Genomic DNA, 14,137 nt, shown 5'->3' with positions numbered 1-14,137 from the left:
GTGCGCGGAGGGCGGCAGGATACGGCCCGGGGCGGCCGAGCTCCCCGTGACTCTGTCCCCTGCCAGCTCCTAAAATAGCCCCCTACGGTGCCGGGCACCTCGGTGGGCACGGCCGCCCGCTCCCCCCGTTAACCCTCGCACCGCGCGGCTCCGAGCGCGGCTGTCCCTCGATCACAGCGATGCATTCCGTCCCGCGGCGCCGCGTCCGCCGGGGGAGGGGATGGGGGGGGACAGTTCTCATTCCCGCTGTGGCGCGGCCCCCCTTTCGCCTTCCCGGGACTCTGCAGCCGGGTAAACATCCCCGCCGCTGCAGCAGCCGCTCCCGTAGGATGGGTCTGCGCACATCTGCACGTGTGCGTGTACCTCCATACGGTGCCCACCCTGCTGCCGTGACACGTCCCTCGTGTCCTACGCGGTGGCCAACGCTGTCGTGGCACAGTGACGGCCCCCAGCCCGGCCCCACAGACCGCTCCCCGTAGGTGAAATGCTACGACTCCGTGCGGGGCACCATCTATGACTACGGGGCGCTGACCATCGATGGGGACGAGTACATCCCCTTCCGAAAGTACGCGGGGAAGATGGTGCTCTTTGTCAACGTGGCCACGTACTGAGGGCTCACCCTGCAGTACCTCGGTAAGGTCCCCATACCTGCCCTGCCCTGGGGATGGGGTGACAGCGATGCAAAGGGCTTGGATTCCCCTAACCTATCCCCGGCTCTTTGTCTGCAGAACTGAATGCACTACAAAATGAGCTGGGGCCCTATGGACTTGTCGTCCTGGGCTTCCCCTCCAACCAATTTGGGAAGCAGGAGCCTGGCCAGAACTCTGAGATCCTCCCCGCACTGAAGTGAGTACTGGGGATGAGAAAGGTGGGGTATGGAAAGGCTGCGGCAACATGGGAGTGTTCATCCCCAGCTGGGAGATGAGGTTTTGGGGTCCCCTGCCCAACTTGGAGATGAGATTTTAGCATTCCCTGTCCATCCTGGGGATGAAGTTTGCGGTTCCCACATGTCACACCTCCATCTGCTGTGCCCTTGTCTCCCACAGGTACGTGCGGCCAGGAGGTGGCTTCGTCCCCAACTTCCAACTCTTCCAGAAAGGGGATGTGAACGGGGCAAAGGAGCAGAAGGTCTACAGCTTCCTGAAGGTAGGTGCTGTGCCAAGGGTGGAGGGCAGCACCCAGATTTTGGGGGTCATGCGGCACTGACGCATCCCTTTCTCTTTGCAGAACTCCTGCCCTCCGGTGGCAGAGGAGTTCGGCAACCCCAAGAACCTCTTCTGGGAGCCACTGAGGAACCACGACATCAAATGGAACTTTGAGAAGTTCCTGGTGGGCACTGACGGGGTGCCCATCATGCGCTGGTACCACCGTGCCAACATCGCCACCGTCAAGAACGACATCATCGCCTACATGCGGCAGCAGCGGGGCCAGTAGCCCCCCAGCTCAACCCCCTGCAGCCCCCAACCCGGCCCTGGGGAACTGAGGACGACATCTCCATGAAGGCCTGGCCTGAAAGCTCCACCGTGGGGTGGGCTCGGCCTGATCCTGCCCGGGTGCAGTGCAGTTCTTCAGTGCATTCAGGCTGCCCGCACTGTGCAGGGATGTGCTCCTCTCCCAGCCCCGGGGGCCGACCCCCAGTGCTCCAACCCCACAGCAATGCCAAATAAAGGCTCTGCAACCGCACTGCTCTGCTTGTTGCTTGTCACCACCAGAGGGTGGAATGCTTTATGGGATGGGGTCAGCGCTTCCCAAGGGGATGACAACTACACCTCCCCCCCCCAGCCAGAGTGCAGTGTCTCCAGCTGGAAATCTCTGTGTGTTTATTAATTATAGCACACACACATTTATCACTACGGCTCCGAGCGCTGCAGGCTGAGCCCAGCCTCCTCCTGGCTGCCCTCATGCTGGGTCACGGAGCGGGGCAAGCGCTCGGGTTTCAGTCCAGAGCACAGAAGGGAAAAATAACAGGCAGCAGCCAGGCAGGAGGAATGCTGCCGAGCAGCACCTAGAAAAAAGCACAGCTGCTGCTGGCACGCGCATGACACCGATGGCTGTATTTTTCCCTCTGCAGCTTTGTTTTCCTGGAGCAGGATTGGCTCCAGGGAGCGGGGGGATGCATGGGGCTGAGCCCGGGGCTGGGCAGGGCTCAGATAAATGAATGTTGACCGCTTGCGCAGTGAGCGGGTTCATGTTTTGCTCTGGACACGTGGTTACATCTGAATCAATCTGGGCAAACAGTCTGAGACAACTCCCACCTCGAGTACTGCACTGAGACTCTTCCGGCGAAAACACACTTTTAGAATGAGAACACATTCAGTTCCAGTCCTTAAATAAATACATCACCAAGCACTCTCAGTGCGGGATCCATCTGGCCACAGGTGCTCCCAGCACCAGGAAGGGACCGCTGGCAGAGGTGCTCCAGGAACAGAGGGAGCGCAGCTCCTTTTCCTGGCTCAAGATCCCAATCCCAATCCTTCAGGTGGAATGAGATGGCTATGCCATCCACAGTCCCTCTGCCACCACTGCGGCCTCTCTGGCCCCAGGCGTGCATCCACTGTGTGCAGATACAGCGGGCAATCAGCTGGAGGAAGGTCCTAGCTCTACATACACGGGCACACACACACATCCTGCTTCTCTTCTGCCATCAGCCCCCATCGCAGCACAGCAACGCCGCTCCTCGGCATCACGGCAGCGCAGGACCTGCCTGGTCTGGGACACAAGAGACACAGCATGGCGTCAGCACCGCTCCTCAGCCACCACTCCATGTGTGACACAGGGACAGAAGGCTGGGACATGCTGCAGGGCCCCAGAGGGATGTGGTGCAGGACAGCAGGGGGATGCTACCGTCAGGGTCCAGTCCCCACCACCCATTCCCACTCCCCTTATGATACAGGATGCCCAAACCCATGGGATCTGAAGGGAACCCCTCCAGCTAACCTGTCCCATCCCTTACCCAAGTCCTTGGGGACGGGTTTCACCCCGGGCACTGCCGTGGCATTCTGGCTGCGGGCCATAGCACAGGGCGGGCGCCAGGGGTATTCCGGCTGGAAGAGATGGGAATGGGATCGATGAATGACTGTGCATGTGCATCACAAGCCCCAGACCTGATCTGTGCTCCCCGTTGTGCTCACTGGGGGATAATGGTGGAAGTTCTGTCCTGGCGCGTGCTCGCCCTGCAGCGCCGGTGGGTAGCGGATCTGCTGCCATTCGTCATAGCCATGGTACATGGGGTGAGGTACGGAGGGGCTGTACTGGTACTGGTACACGGGGCACGCAGGGCCCAGCGGTCCGGGCACTGGGTCAGGGTGCAGCCTCTCTCCAGAAGCCTGTGAGAGGCCGGGAGAGATGTTGAGAGCCTAGGGACAGCCCAGAGCAGTCCCAGCCCTCTCTGTGCCAGGCCCTCCACCAGAAAGTACATTTCACCATCCCACCTGTTTGTGCTGTTTCAGCATCTTCTTCAGCTTCTCCTTCTCCTCCTTCTCTCTCTGGCAGTCATCCTTGGAGGCACGCAGCTGGGGGTGAGGAGAGGTTAGGGCAGAGCATGGGGCAAGGAATGCTGCTGTGCCCCAACCAGACTCATTGGAAAAGTGCAAGGGGCAGAGAGGAGAGCCCTAAACCTCTCCACGGGCACAGCTGGGCTGGGGAGATCTCTGTGCCAGGCAGGATGGGAGGGCAGTACCACACACTTAATAAATTTCAGCCCCTGCATTAGGCTCTGGCAGGGATAAGCAGCAGTAAAACCACTGCTCTGTCCCCTGTCCCTCCTCATCCCCTGCTCTGAGGTTGTGACAGGGCTGCAACACAGGGGACAAGCATCTCCGACTCATCCATGAAGGGTGCACTGCTGCTCACCTGGTTGTTGGACACGGCCAGCTGCTTCTGCAGCTTCTCCAGCTGCTGTTTCAGCTCCTCCTTCTCCTCGTTCATCCTCTCCCTATCACTGCGCTCCCGCTGGAAGTCTTCCTCGAAGATTTTCACCTGGTGGAAGACAGAGCACTGGGTGCACCCGGTCTCTGTGTTATAAACCCCAACCGCAGTGGCTGTGCCAAGTCCTGGGCACACATGGTACCATTACAGTCCCTCTGGTGAAGGACCACAGGACGCTCTGCTCTGCCCTCCCTCCCACCCCTCTGGCCCTACCTGCTGCTTGAGCAGCTCGTTCTGGGTCAGCAGTTCCTGTGGTGGCACCTTCCCGGCTGGCTCCAGAGTGCCAGCGAAGATGGGTGGAGGGGAGGCCTGGACATTCAGTGCCTCCTCCAGTGCCTGGAGAGGGAGAGGAGTGTGAGTTAGAGTGGGCATCATCTCTGGGGTTGCATCCTTGGAGAACCGATGGGGATGGGATGGGCATCGTCTGATGCTGTCACTCTGCAGCAAAATGGTGGCAGGGGCCATTCTGCAGCTTCTTACCTTGTTCAACCGCTGGATCTCCTTCTCCTGGTACTCTCTCTGTCTGGTGACTGGCGCCAGCTGTTCCTGCAGGAACCGCATCCTCTGCTGCAGGTCCCGCACCTCCATGCCCAGCCGGTCCTTCTCTGCCTGCAGGGATGGGGTCAGCCAGGGAAGGGCGATGGGTTTGGCAGCTGCCCACTGCTCTTCCCAGGGGACTTGCCTCCTCCGTTTCGATCCGGGATTTGGCCAGCAGCAGCTTGCGGTCAAAATCCCTCTGCTTCTGCTCCCTCTCTGACTCCAGCTCAGTCAGTGCCCGCCGCGCCTCGGCCAGCTCCTGGTGTAGGTCTGTCATCTGCCAGCACGGAATGGGGATGCTGGGATGGCCTCAAGCCCCTTCCCCATGCTGGGTCTCATCTGAGCATCCCATGTGCCCAGCAGATGTGTGCAACCCGAGCACAACCCCAAGTCCTACCTTCTGCTCATACTTCTGCTTCATGGCTCGGAAGTGCTGGTCCCACTGCTTGTTCACTTCCAGCAGCTGTGGGTACAGAGTGCTGTTTGCAGGAGTGCACACTGTGCCCCCGCAGCCCAAATCCTGCTCCTCCTATGGGCTGTGTCTCAGTCTCAGCCTCATCCTCACCTCCCGGCGCTGGTGCTCCAGGATCTTCACCTTCTTCTCCTTGGCCTCCAGCTCTCCTCTGCCCGCTGCCTTCTCTATTACCACCCCGCTCTGCTGCAAGTGCACACACAGTGACCTCAAGCTTTTGCAAGCCATTTCCATCTCCACCACCAACCTCACCCCTCAACACCCTGAGGATTTGCACCAGTCCTACTGGGACAAACTGGAGAGAACTGAGACGAGGCCATGGGGATTCCTGTCTGCCCCCTGCCCAGTCCTGCCTGAGGTCCGTGCTCTCCCCACACCTGTTGCTGCTCGGCTGCCTCCCTCTTTGCGCTCTCCTGGTTGCTAAGGGTCACCATCCTCCGCAGCTCCTGGTTCTCACACCTGCAGGCAGAGACCCCTGGAGTCAGTGGAGAAAACCCCCAGGGTGCCCCATCCCGCCCCCCACAACATGCTGGCTGCCCTCACCTGAGCTTCTCCAGCGCTTGGTTTCTCTGCTCCAGGTCCCTCTCCAGCTTGGTTCGCAGCTCCTTGTTCTCTGTGTGCAGTGTCTCGCACAGCGTCTGCAAGGTGAATGACGGCAGTGTGAGGATCCCCCAGCACACAGCTTTTACTGGGGTTGCCACCCCTAGTCGCCCCCCGGGATGTCTACCAGGCACAAGAACCTTTGTCATTCCCAGCTGCCCAACTCCACAGAATGAAAAAAAAAGGAAAAAAAAAAAGTGGAAAAACAAACATCCATGCTTCACTCACCTGCAGGAAGGACGTCCTCTGCTCATTCTTGTGCACCTTGGAGGCCAGGCGCTTCAGCTCGGAGGCCATGTAGCCCATGCGCACGAAGACCTGGTCCTTGCTGGCCTCACGAGCACAGCCACTCAGTGTGCTCTCCAGCTGCTGCAGCTGTGGCAGAAGGTTGGCATCCTCATGGGGCAGCGGCTCCAGCTCCTGCACGAAGCTCTGCATCACTCTCTGCTCAGGGTTTCTGCTCCTTCCCCTCGTCCTCCCTCAGGGCTCTGTGTGTCCCTGGCACACCGTGGGATTTAATGCAGCCTTGGGGAGCGCGCATCGGGCGCACCCTGCAGCGTCACGGCACATCCCCACCTACACACAGGGGGTGTCCCCAATGGGCTCATCCTCCCTTTTTGTGGCATCACCTAGGAGACCTGTGGCAGCACTGGCACAACACAGCCTGACTCTGTGCTGTGAACACAATGGCACACCTTCACGGCACCACTCCCAGCCCCACTGACTCATCACTGCCCTCGGGAACTCCCCAGGCATCCCCTCCTGTCACAGCCTGTCCCCGTGCCCTGTGCTCAGGGATAAGTGCCCTGAAACTGCCCCAGGAGGGTGTGCTGCAGGGCATGGCCCTGGGATGGCATGGTGAGGCAGGGTATGGCTGTAATGCTGGAGTCGCTGTCCCTGCCCTCATCCCTTCCAGAGCACACAGAACTGCAGCAGATGGAGGTGACAGTGCTAGCCAAGGGGACATTCAGCAAACAGTTCACACTGTGCCGGGGTTGGGGCAGACCCTGCCAGCGGTGGTGCACAATGCTGGTCTTCCCACTGGCTCTGAGAGGGGAGCACCGAAGCATTCAGCTCCTTGGGCTGTCGCCGTCACTGTCACAGCTGACACACCGGTGCTCCCCTTGCCCCCGAGCCCACTGTGCACTGTAAGAAGCCTTGGGCCATGCAGTTCCTCCTGCCCAAATCCCAGCACTCACCACTCTGCCACTGTCCTGGGGACAGCCCTGTGCTTCCACAGCCACCACCTCTGATGAGGAGCCCTGCAATGGGAGCAGCATGGTCAGCTCCAGCTGGGAGTGGCATAGCCCCTGCTGCACCCCTCTCTTCTCAGCCCCACTTTCACCACTCACATTTGGGGATTTCTGTGTTCCTGTGTCTGGCTGGGCACTGCCTGGGGCAGCTAGGGCAGAGCTGTGCTCAGGGCCAGCGGCTGCAGGAGGAGAGAACAGGCACACATCAGACCTCCTTCACAACCTCTGCCTTGCCCCAAGCTCAGCTCCTGGGCTGTCAGGTTCCCTCTGCTCAGTGAGATCCCATCTCCAACCTCCAGTTTCCACCAGCTCCTCCAATGTGGACGATGCTATCAGCATCTTGTTGTCCTTCACGAGGTCCTCTGCCTTCTGCCGCAGCTTGGATGCCTCCACCTGAGACTCCTCCAGCAGCTCTCCTGGGGGACAGCAGAAGGATGCTCACCAAGGGCACTCCTCGAGGATACTTCCCCCTACCCACAGTGCCCACACTGCTGCAGCCACAGCCATCAGCATCAGTCCCCCTACTTGGGTATGAGGTCTGTTTTTACCCAACAACATCTCCTCCTGACCAAATCCTGGGGCCAAGCTGTCTTTGTGGCTCACAGCCGCAGGTTCCTCATACTGATGCAGGGAGGATTGGTTCCAGGAGGTGGAACAGCAGCACTACATTTGTACACCTCCCACAAGAACCCAATTTAAGCCTGGGTAATGTACAGTCAAGGCTGCAAGCCTCAGGGCAGCAAACAGCTTGAGCCCCAGGCAAGGACATGGCAGACGGGGATCAGGAGGGAGGTAGAAATTCAGTTGCTGAAGCAGAAGGACTCGAAAGCAGAAGCTGGGTCACGGGACTGAAAGCAAAATATGGGGTGGGTGGGAGAAGGAGGATAAAGAGGAAAAAGGGGGTGGCACAACTGCAAAACACCCCAGGAGCTTAGAAAGGTCTCAGTCCATCCACATCCCACGGTAAAAAGGCCCATGAATGCCGCACAGGCTGCAAAGCTGAGGCTGTCCAGAAACCAAACCCCATCCTCTGGGTCTGGTATCCACCGTGCAGTGATTACCAATGGATTTGATCCCCTGCATCCTCTCCTTCAGCCGGGTGTTCTCCTCTATCAGCCGCTCGAAAGCCGTGGATCCATTCTCCTCCGTGCCCCCGCCAGGGTCGTAGATGCGATAGGGTCCCCTCCCTTCCATGGCCGCCATTCAGCCGCCCACCTCCCAGCCCAGCATCCCTGCAAGGAACAGCAAGTCACCCTCCTGCCCCGGCTGCCGCCGCAGTCCCCACTGCAGCACCGCACCAGGTGAAGGCACTGCGCTCTGCACGCTCTGCTCGCGCCCGCCCTGTGCGAGTGACAGCACCGGGGTGACTCAGGGCCACGAGAGCTGTCACATGTGGTAGCATTGCTGGCAGTCCTCGTGCCGTGTGGATCACAGCTCAGCAGACACAAGGGTCCCCGCGCAGCCCCAACCACCTGCATTGCTGAGGGAACGGAGGCCCTGGTGGATACTGCAGCTTGGGGCATCGCCTGCATGCAGCAGGGTGCTGTTAGTCAAGGAAAACAGCTGAGGTTGGGCTTTTGTTTTCCTGCAAGAAGCCTTTTTCCTGCTGGGTTTGAAAACCATTGAAGTGATGGGAGCTTTACAGTGAAGTCACAATTTCCATCCATGCAGCAGGGCAAACAAACAAATGAACTAAAGGAACACACAGAGCCTGACAACATCGTACTGGAAAGCCCCTCAGACAGAGATTTCCGCAAACAATTGTCACCAAAACAAAGGGAAATGAGAAAAAAAAACAAGTCCTTCCACTCCGCTCCCAAGCACTACTCATGTTGAAAATGAAAAGCCGTGCCTGTGTGGGTGTCCCAGTCACACTCCTTGCATTCGTGGCAGTGGGAGCAGGTTCCCAGCCCAGCTGTTGTCCTTACCCTGCAGGTGACAGCTTAGCAGCCAGAAGGGCACTGAGCAGCTGCGCCCAGCTAAGGGGGAATGGAGGATCCTGGGGGGCATTTTTGAAGAGGAAGCCCTGATTTTAGACCAGTATCCACATCACATGCCATCTGAGCAGGTCACAGGGGATGGTGACTGCCCAGAAGCAGAGGGGACAACCTAGGTGACAGCTGCCACCTGGCAGCATCCACAGCAGGAGCAGCAATTAGCGCTCACCTTATCAGGAGGTAATTATCATACACCACATCTGACAGCAGTGGCATGTCCCCTGCAGGGAGATGGCACAGCAGGTGCCTCACTCACCTGGGCAACATGAGGACAGCAGCACACACAGGCTGGGGACCTGTCTGGTCACCATGTGCTGTTCCAGGTGCAAGCATGGGGCTTTCAGAGTAGCTGGCCAGCATTGTGCTCCTGCATCCAGCATCTCGCTGGTACACACACCACTGCCCTCCTGTCCCCTGCTCTGACCTTGTACACAAGGGGATTTGACATTAAGCATCCCAACATGACCCACAGCACTAAATCCAACTATGGCCAAGCACACAAACCAAAGCCTCCAGCCTCTGCTTATCCCCAATACCCACAATTCTGTCATGGATTTCCCTATCCACGGGCCATCCCAAAGACTGTAATGGCCATATCAAAACCACAACGTACAATGAAGATCCCACATTTCACTAAAAACAGAGTAGGATAGACATGTCAACAGCCAACTCAAGCGAAGCTGCTGGTTTTTGAGTAGGTTGGATGTTTGGTTCTTAATCAAACCACTGAGGTCATTCCATGACTCCTTGCTGGCCATGGGATGCTCACCAGGAGGGAGGCAGAAAGGCCTTTGGTAGGGGTGCCAGAAGGTGCTGGCAGAGGCTGTGAGACACTGTGGTCACCACTGGGGTTTTGGTGCCCGTGGGCAGGTTGTGGATGCAGGCAGGGCAGCGGGACCTTGGGGTGGTGAATTTTGGTCACAGCTCAGCAAAAGGAGAGAAGGACAGAGTGGGTGGGCAGGGAGACTCTCAGGTGTTTATGTAGCTTGGGAGTAAGGCAACACGGAAGCCATGGGCTGGTTGTGGTGCTGCAAGGTCCCCATGCAACGAAAGAGGACACAAAGCACGTCCCCTCTGTGATGTCCCAATGCTCAGGAAGATACTGGCTTTCATCCCCATCCCCGCAGCAAAGCAAGGCTTGCTGCAGCAGCATCTTCGTGCTGCCTTCTCTGTTCCTCTCCCCAGAACCCGGAGGCTGTCACACACGGCTGTATCACAGCTCTCACCATGCAAGGAAACAGCAAGGCTCAGCGCTGCCACCCTCACTGCTCTGCACAGCACTGGGGCAAAGCACACTGCTCCAATGCAATCAATGCCAGCAGCAGAAGGCTGCAAAGCTGTGCTAGCAAAGTTCCCCTCTGGCACCCAGAGTGAAGGGATTGTTGTTCTCAAAGCACTGAGATCTGCAGTGCTACAAGAGGTGGTTCGGCTGCCTCCACCCACGGTGTTTTGCAGCAGCTGTTGGCAAGCAGCAGCCCACAGCCCCGTGCCAAACAGGTCGGGCCAAAAGGGCATCTTTCAGAGCCAGGAAGGATGTCAAAGGATGCCAACCCCCCCTCCTTTGATTGCACGCTTTGCAGAGCCACATACAAGGCTCCCAAGGGCGCGCCTTGCTGGAACCTTCCTGCCTCCACAAAGTGCTCTGTGCTCAAGGTCTGCTCTCACAGCCCAGCTGTCTGTAAACAAACGTGCACTTCGGCAGGACGCGCGGCGGCACAGCGCTGCCTCTTTGCCCAGGAGGGTGGAAATAGCGAGCTTTGGGAGGAAAGCTGCGTTTGTTGTACTATGGGGTGCAAAGCGGTGCACACCACGAATCCAGAATCGGGGTATGCACGGCACAGCATCCCAGCAGAGCACGGCACCTGCTCGTGTTCCAGCCCCAAAAGGCCCATATCAGTGAGCAGAGCCGTGGGGTTTGGGAAACCCCGGGGTTGTGCAACCCAGCGCCGGGTTGCGGTGCGTTCCGCGATGGGGCAACGCGCGGCACGCGGCCACGCCGAGCCCGGAGCCCACGGCCCGCCGGCCGTCAGCAACGGGAACGTTCCGAATGGACGCGCCTGGGGTGTTCGGGAACGCGGAGCGGTGCGGAGCATCCCGGCACCGCTCCGCCCCGAGGGGAAACCGAGGCACGGCGTCACCGCGCGACGGAAGCACGGAAAGACGTTCATCCCAACGGCGAGCGGCACGACAGCCCCGGGGATGTCACCGCCGCACGCAGCGACAGCCGCCCCATTTCAGAAGAAGTCGGTTCAGCGTCCCAGCAGAGGACAGCCGTGCCCCTCCGGGACGGCCTCCACATCCAACCCAACCCCACCGAGCCGCTACGAGCCCACCTGCAGCCGCGGGGCTCCCAGCACCGCTCCGCTGCGCTCCGCCGCCGGCACAGGAGGAGGAAACGGCGCGGCAGCGCTGGGCCCGCCCTCGGGAAATTCCCAGCATGACGGACAGGTGCCGCAGCCAATCGGAGCGGCCGGTGCGGGTTATAAAGAACGAGGGTTGGGGTGGCCGGGGCAGTGGGGTGTAATGGCGGGCGGTGGGTGGTGTGTATTATAGGATATGTGCGCTGCTCGTCCTCACTCTTGGGGCTCTGAGGGGTGCGGGGTCCCGGCCTTTCCCCATCTGAGGGGGTTCTCTGTGAGAGGAGAGGCAGACCCGAGGCTCTCAGCCCTTCAGCTGGCTCGCAGAGAGACAAAATGGCTTCTCGCTGCCTTCCTGAGGGCTGGTGCAGGTCTCTGCCGCGGGCCGGGGAGGAGCTGGGCAGGGGCTCTGCCGCAGTGTCAGGCCTTCCTGCGTGAGCCCTGTGGGAGGGCAGCGTGAGGCTGAGCCTGTCCTTCCTCAGCTGGGCAGCGAGAATTCCCCACTGAGTCTAATTACAGAGGAGTGATTACGGCCCTTCGGCTGCAGCGCCAATTACAGCAGGCCGTCTCTGCGCTGCTGCTTTGTTTGTCGCCTGCTTGCTAACAGCAACATCAGCCGGAGGAGCAGAACTGCAGAGAACGCCTCTTGGCTTCTGCAGTTCTCTGGGACTTGCCAAGTTGCTACCTGGTTCTCTGTCCTGGTTCTGCTGTGAGGAAGGTGTTTGGTATTCAATAAACAGAGGAACTGCTGTAAGCAGTTGTCCTCCTTCTGTAGGGACCTGCTGTGCTCCTGGGGTGGAGCTGTTTTCCAGCTGTCTCAATCCTGGCTTCCTAGGTTCTGTGCTGTTCCATTGTTTCCTGGCAATTTGAGGTTTTGGGGCACTGCCTGGGTTAAAAAAGTAAAAGAAAACAAATTCTGTTCCCACCGAATTTAACGCCCTGCTTGTTTTCCTCCCTGAGAGGACATCGCCCTTGAAGCCTGGCTGGGTTGTGGGAGGTGCTGGAGCCCTGATGTGCTGTGTGTCTGCCATGTCCAAGGTCTCATCGAGGCACGGGACGAAGAGCTGAGCAAGTGATGTTTCCCTTTTTCTCCATCAAATTCTTTGTTTTCCTCCAGAGACCCAGAACTGTTCTGTGAACCCTCAGAAATCTTGGCTTTCGCACTAAACAAAATCCCACAGACCCAGAAAGCATTTTGTTTATACAGTGTCCCAGCCTGCAATAAATAGCCAAACCCTCTTCTATTTCTCACAGCTCTGAGCTGACAATCAAAAGCTGCTTGCCTTCCCCTCCGCTCCATCCCGAGAGAAGCATCCTGCTACTCACCTGGCTGGGTACGAGGGGCTCAGGGAGCGAGAGCCTGTCGGTCTGGGTGCTCGGTCCTGGCTGCTGCGATCCCCGACTGCAGGAAGGCTGGCCCAGCTGAGTTTACTTTTAGGCATGGAGAAGGGGAATTCCCCATGATGGAGGCCCCAGACAGCCTCTGGGTGGTTTCGATAGGCAGCCAGGCACCACTTAAAGGGCTCTCCTGTGCCATTCCTTCCACACTGAGGGGCCGCTGAGCAGTGTCGGGTATTAGTCAGCAAAAGGGGGGTGTCATGGGGGCTGTGATTCACTTTGAGAATACTAGAGAAACTGATTACATCATTGTCATCATTTGATTTCTGAGCGATTTCACCAGGTTTGCAAACAGTGGGCGCTTCTCCCCAGGGAACCCGCTGCATCTTGTGATGCTGCTGTTGTGCCACACACATTTCTGTCCTGCGTATGGCAGTCTCTGGAGCCAAAACAGGAGGATGATTCCATTTGGGAGAGCAGGGAAGAGCTGTCTCTGCTACAGAAGCCAGAACTGCAGGGAGACCTCAGTGGCTGGCCATCCACTGAGATGATCAGAAACAAGTCTGGAACTGGCTGGTGCTGAGATTTGTGTTGCTATTTTAGAAGCTGAATACAGTTCCTGAGCTCCTTACCTGTGGCCTCATTGTACCTGTGTGCTACTGAGGCAAGAGCTGGCTCACTGGCTGCCTGGTGGTCCTGGAAGCAGAGGGTTGTTCTCCAGCACTGTGCTGCTGCTGCATACATGCCCACTGGCTTCCTTTGTGTTTTCCCCAGTTGTTCTTTGTACTTCTGCCTGAGGTCACCAACCCAGGTTGGCCCAGAACAAATTTCGTTCTGAAAACAGCAATCAGGACACGGTTGTTACCAGAGGCTTGTGGTCCTGCTGGTTCTTCCTTGTTCCCTTGGTTCTTTTGTGCTCACAAGAGAGAAAACTCATAGAATCATAGAATGATTTGGGATGGAGGGGACCTTAAAGATCAGCTAGTTCATCTGTAGGCACCTCCCTCTAGACCAGATTGCTTACAGCCCCATCCAGCCTGGCCTTGAATGCTTCCAGGGAGGGAGCATTCACAATCTCACTGGGCAACCTGTTCCAGTGTCACACCACCCTCACAATAAGGAATTTCTTAATATTTAGTCTAAATCTGCCCTTGTCCAGTTTAAAATAGTTTCCCCTTGTCCTGTCACTACATGCCCTTATGAAAAGTCCTTCCTCAGCTTTCCTGTAGGCCCTTTCTGAAGGCCGCTGTAAGGAACCCCCAGAGCCTTCTCTCCTCCAGGCTGAAGAGCCCCAGCTCTCTCTGCCTGTCCTCATAAGGGATGTGCTACAGCCCTCTGATCTCAAACACCTGATAGCAACTGCAGTACACAAGCATGTGAGCATGGCTATGAGATGTGTTTTTGCATACTGGTGTTTTTTGGTTGGGGAAGACCAGGCTCAGTACCTTTAGCTGAGGTTCATTCACACGAGGGCACTCTCGTTGCTTCTGTGGTCTCCTTTTGCCCCATGCTCCTGCTCATTTCAGTTCAATAGTACTTTCCTTTGGGTTGTGCCTTCTCAAGTGGGAGCACGTGCATATCCAGCCTTGGAGATCCCAAGTGGCACTGACCCAGCAGTCCAAGGTGTCTGATAAATCCACCTCTTCTAAGTGCTTC

General features: G+C 58.0%; 2 protein-coding genes across 4 annotated transcripts; one reads left to right on the top strand and one right to left on the bottom strand.

Moving 5' to 3' along the window:
• Window positions 1–478: 478 nt before the first annotated feature.
• GPX3 (glutathione peroxidase 3) lies at window positions 479–1,683 on the top strand (the record flags this gene model as incomplete). Its single annotated transcript, NM_001308655.1, is given in 4 exon segments — window positions 479–633; window positions 729–846; window positions 1,047–1,146; window positions 1,228–1,683. Coding segments are annotated over 4 exon segments (580 nt in total), but the record flags the coding sequence as incomplete, so codon positions are not given.
• A 114-nt stretch (window positions 1,684–1,797) lies between these two features.
• On the bottom strand, window positions 1,798–12,569 carry TNIP1 (TNFAIP3 interacting protein 1). Of its 3 annotated transcripts, none has more exons than XM_010719151.3 (18): window positions 12,470–12,569; window positions 7,851–8,021; window positions 7,083–7,205; window positions 6,889–6,968; window positions 6,736–6,798; window positions 5,765–5,956; window positions 5,480–5,574; window positions 5,314–5,395; window positions 5,030–5,122; window positions 4,862–4,927; window positions 4,610–4,741; window positions 4,408–4,536; window positions 4,141–4,263; window positions 3,853–3,978; window positions 3,432–3,512; window positions 3,132–3,326; window positions 2,954–3,044; window positions 1,798–2,709 (listed from the first exon to the last, which is right to left on the bottom strand). In XM_010719151.3, the coding sequence occupies exons 2-18, from the start codon at window positions 7,990–7,992 to the stop codon at window positions 2,684–2,686; spliced, it is 1,839 nt and encodes a 612-aa protein (XP_010717453.1). In that variant the 5' UTR covers window positions 7,993–8,021; window positions 12,470–12,569; the 3' UTR covers window positions 1,798–2,683. The 3 variants fall into 3 exon arrangements, with proteins under 3 accessions (XP_010717453.1, XP_010717452.1, XP_010717454.1); XM_010719150.3 differs by lacking the exon at window positions 12,470–12,569 and adding an exon at window positions 11,120–11,222; XM_010719152.3 differs by lacking the exon at window positions 12,470–12,569 and adding an exon at window positions 11,120–11,222 and having other exon boundaries at window positions 5,030–5,119.
• Between the last annotated feature and the right edge of the window lie 1,568 nt (window positions 12,570–14,137).

The sequence above is a fragment of the Meleagris gallopavo genome, chromosome 15 (assembly GCF_000146605.3).
Source record: "Meleagris gallopavo isolate NT-WF06-2002-E0010 breed Aviagen turkey brand Nicholas breeding stock chromosome 15, Turkey_5.1, whole genome shotgun sequence".
Taxonomy (NCBI): domain Eukaryota; kingdom Metazoa; phylum Chordata; class Aves; order Galliformes; family Phasianidae; genus Meleagris; species Meleagris gallopavo.
This window is presented reverse-complemented; position numbering and strand designations above follow the sequence as displayed.

Bases quoted from the DNA above. Each gene is read 5' to 3' on its own strand.
- TNIP1 (XM_010719151.3), bottom strand. From the start codon at position 7,992: ATGGCGGCCATGGAAGGGAGGGGACCCTATCGCATCTACGACCCTGGC. The intron at 5,575-5,764 runs GTGAGTGAAGCA...TTCACCTTGCAG, and splicing joins AGAGGACGTCCTTCCTGCAG to ACGCTGTGCGAGACACTGCA. The intron at 2,710-2,953 runs GTAAGGGATGGG...CTTGTGTCCCAG, and splicing joins ACCCGTCCCCAAGGACTTGG to ACCAGGCAGGTCCTGCGCTG.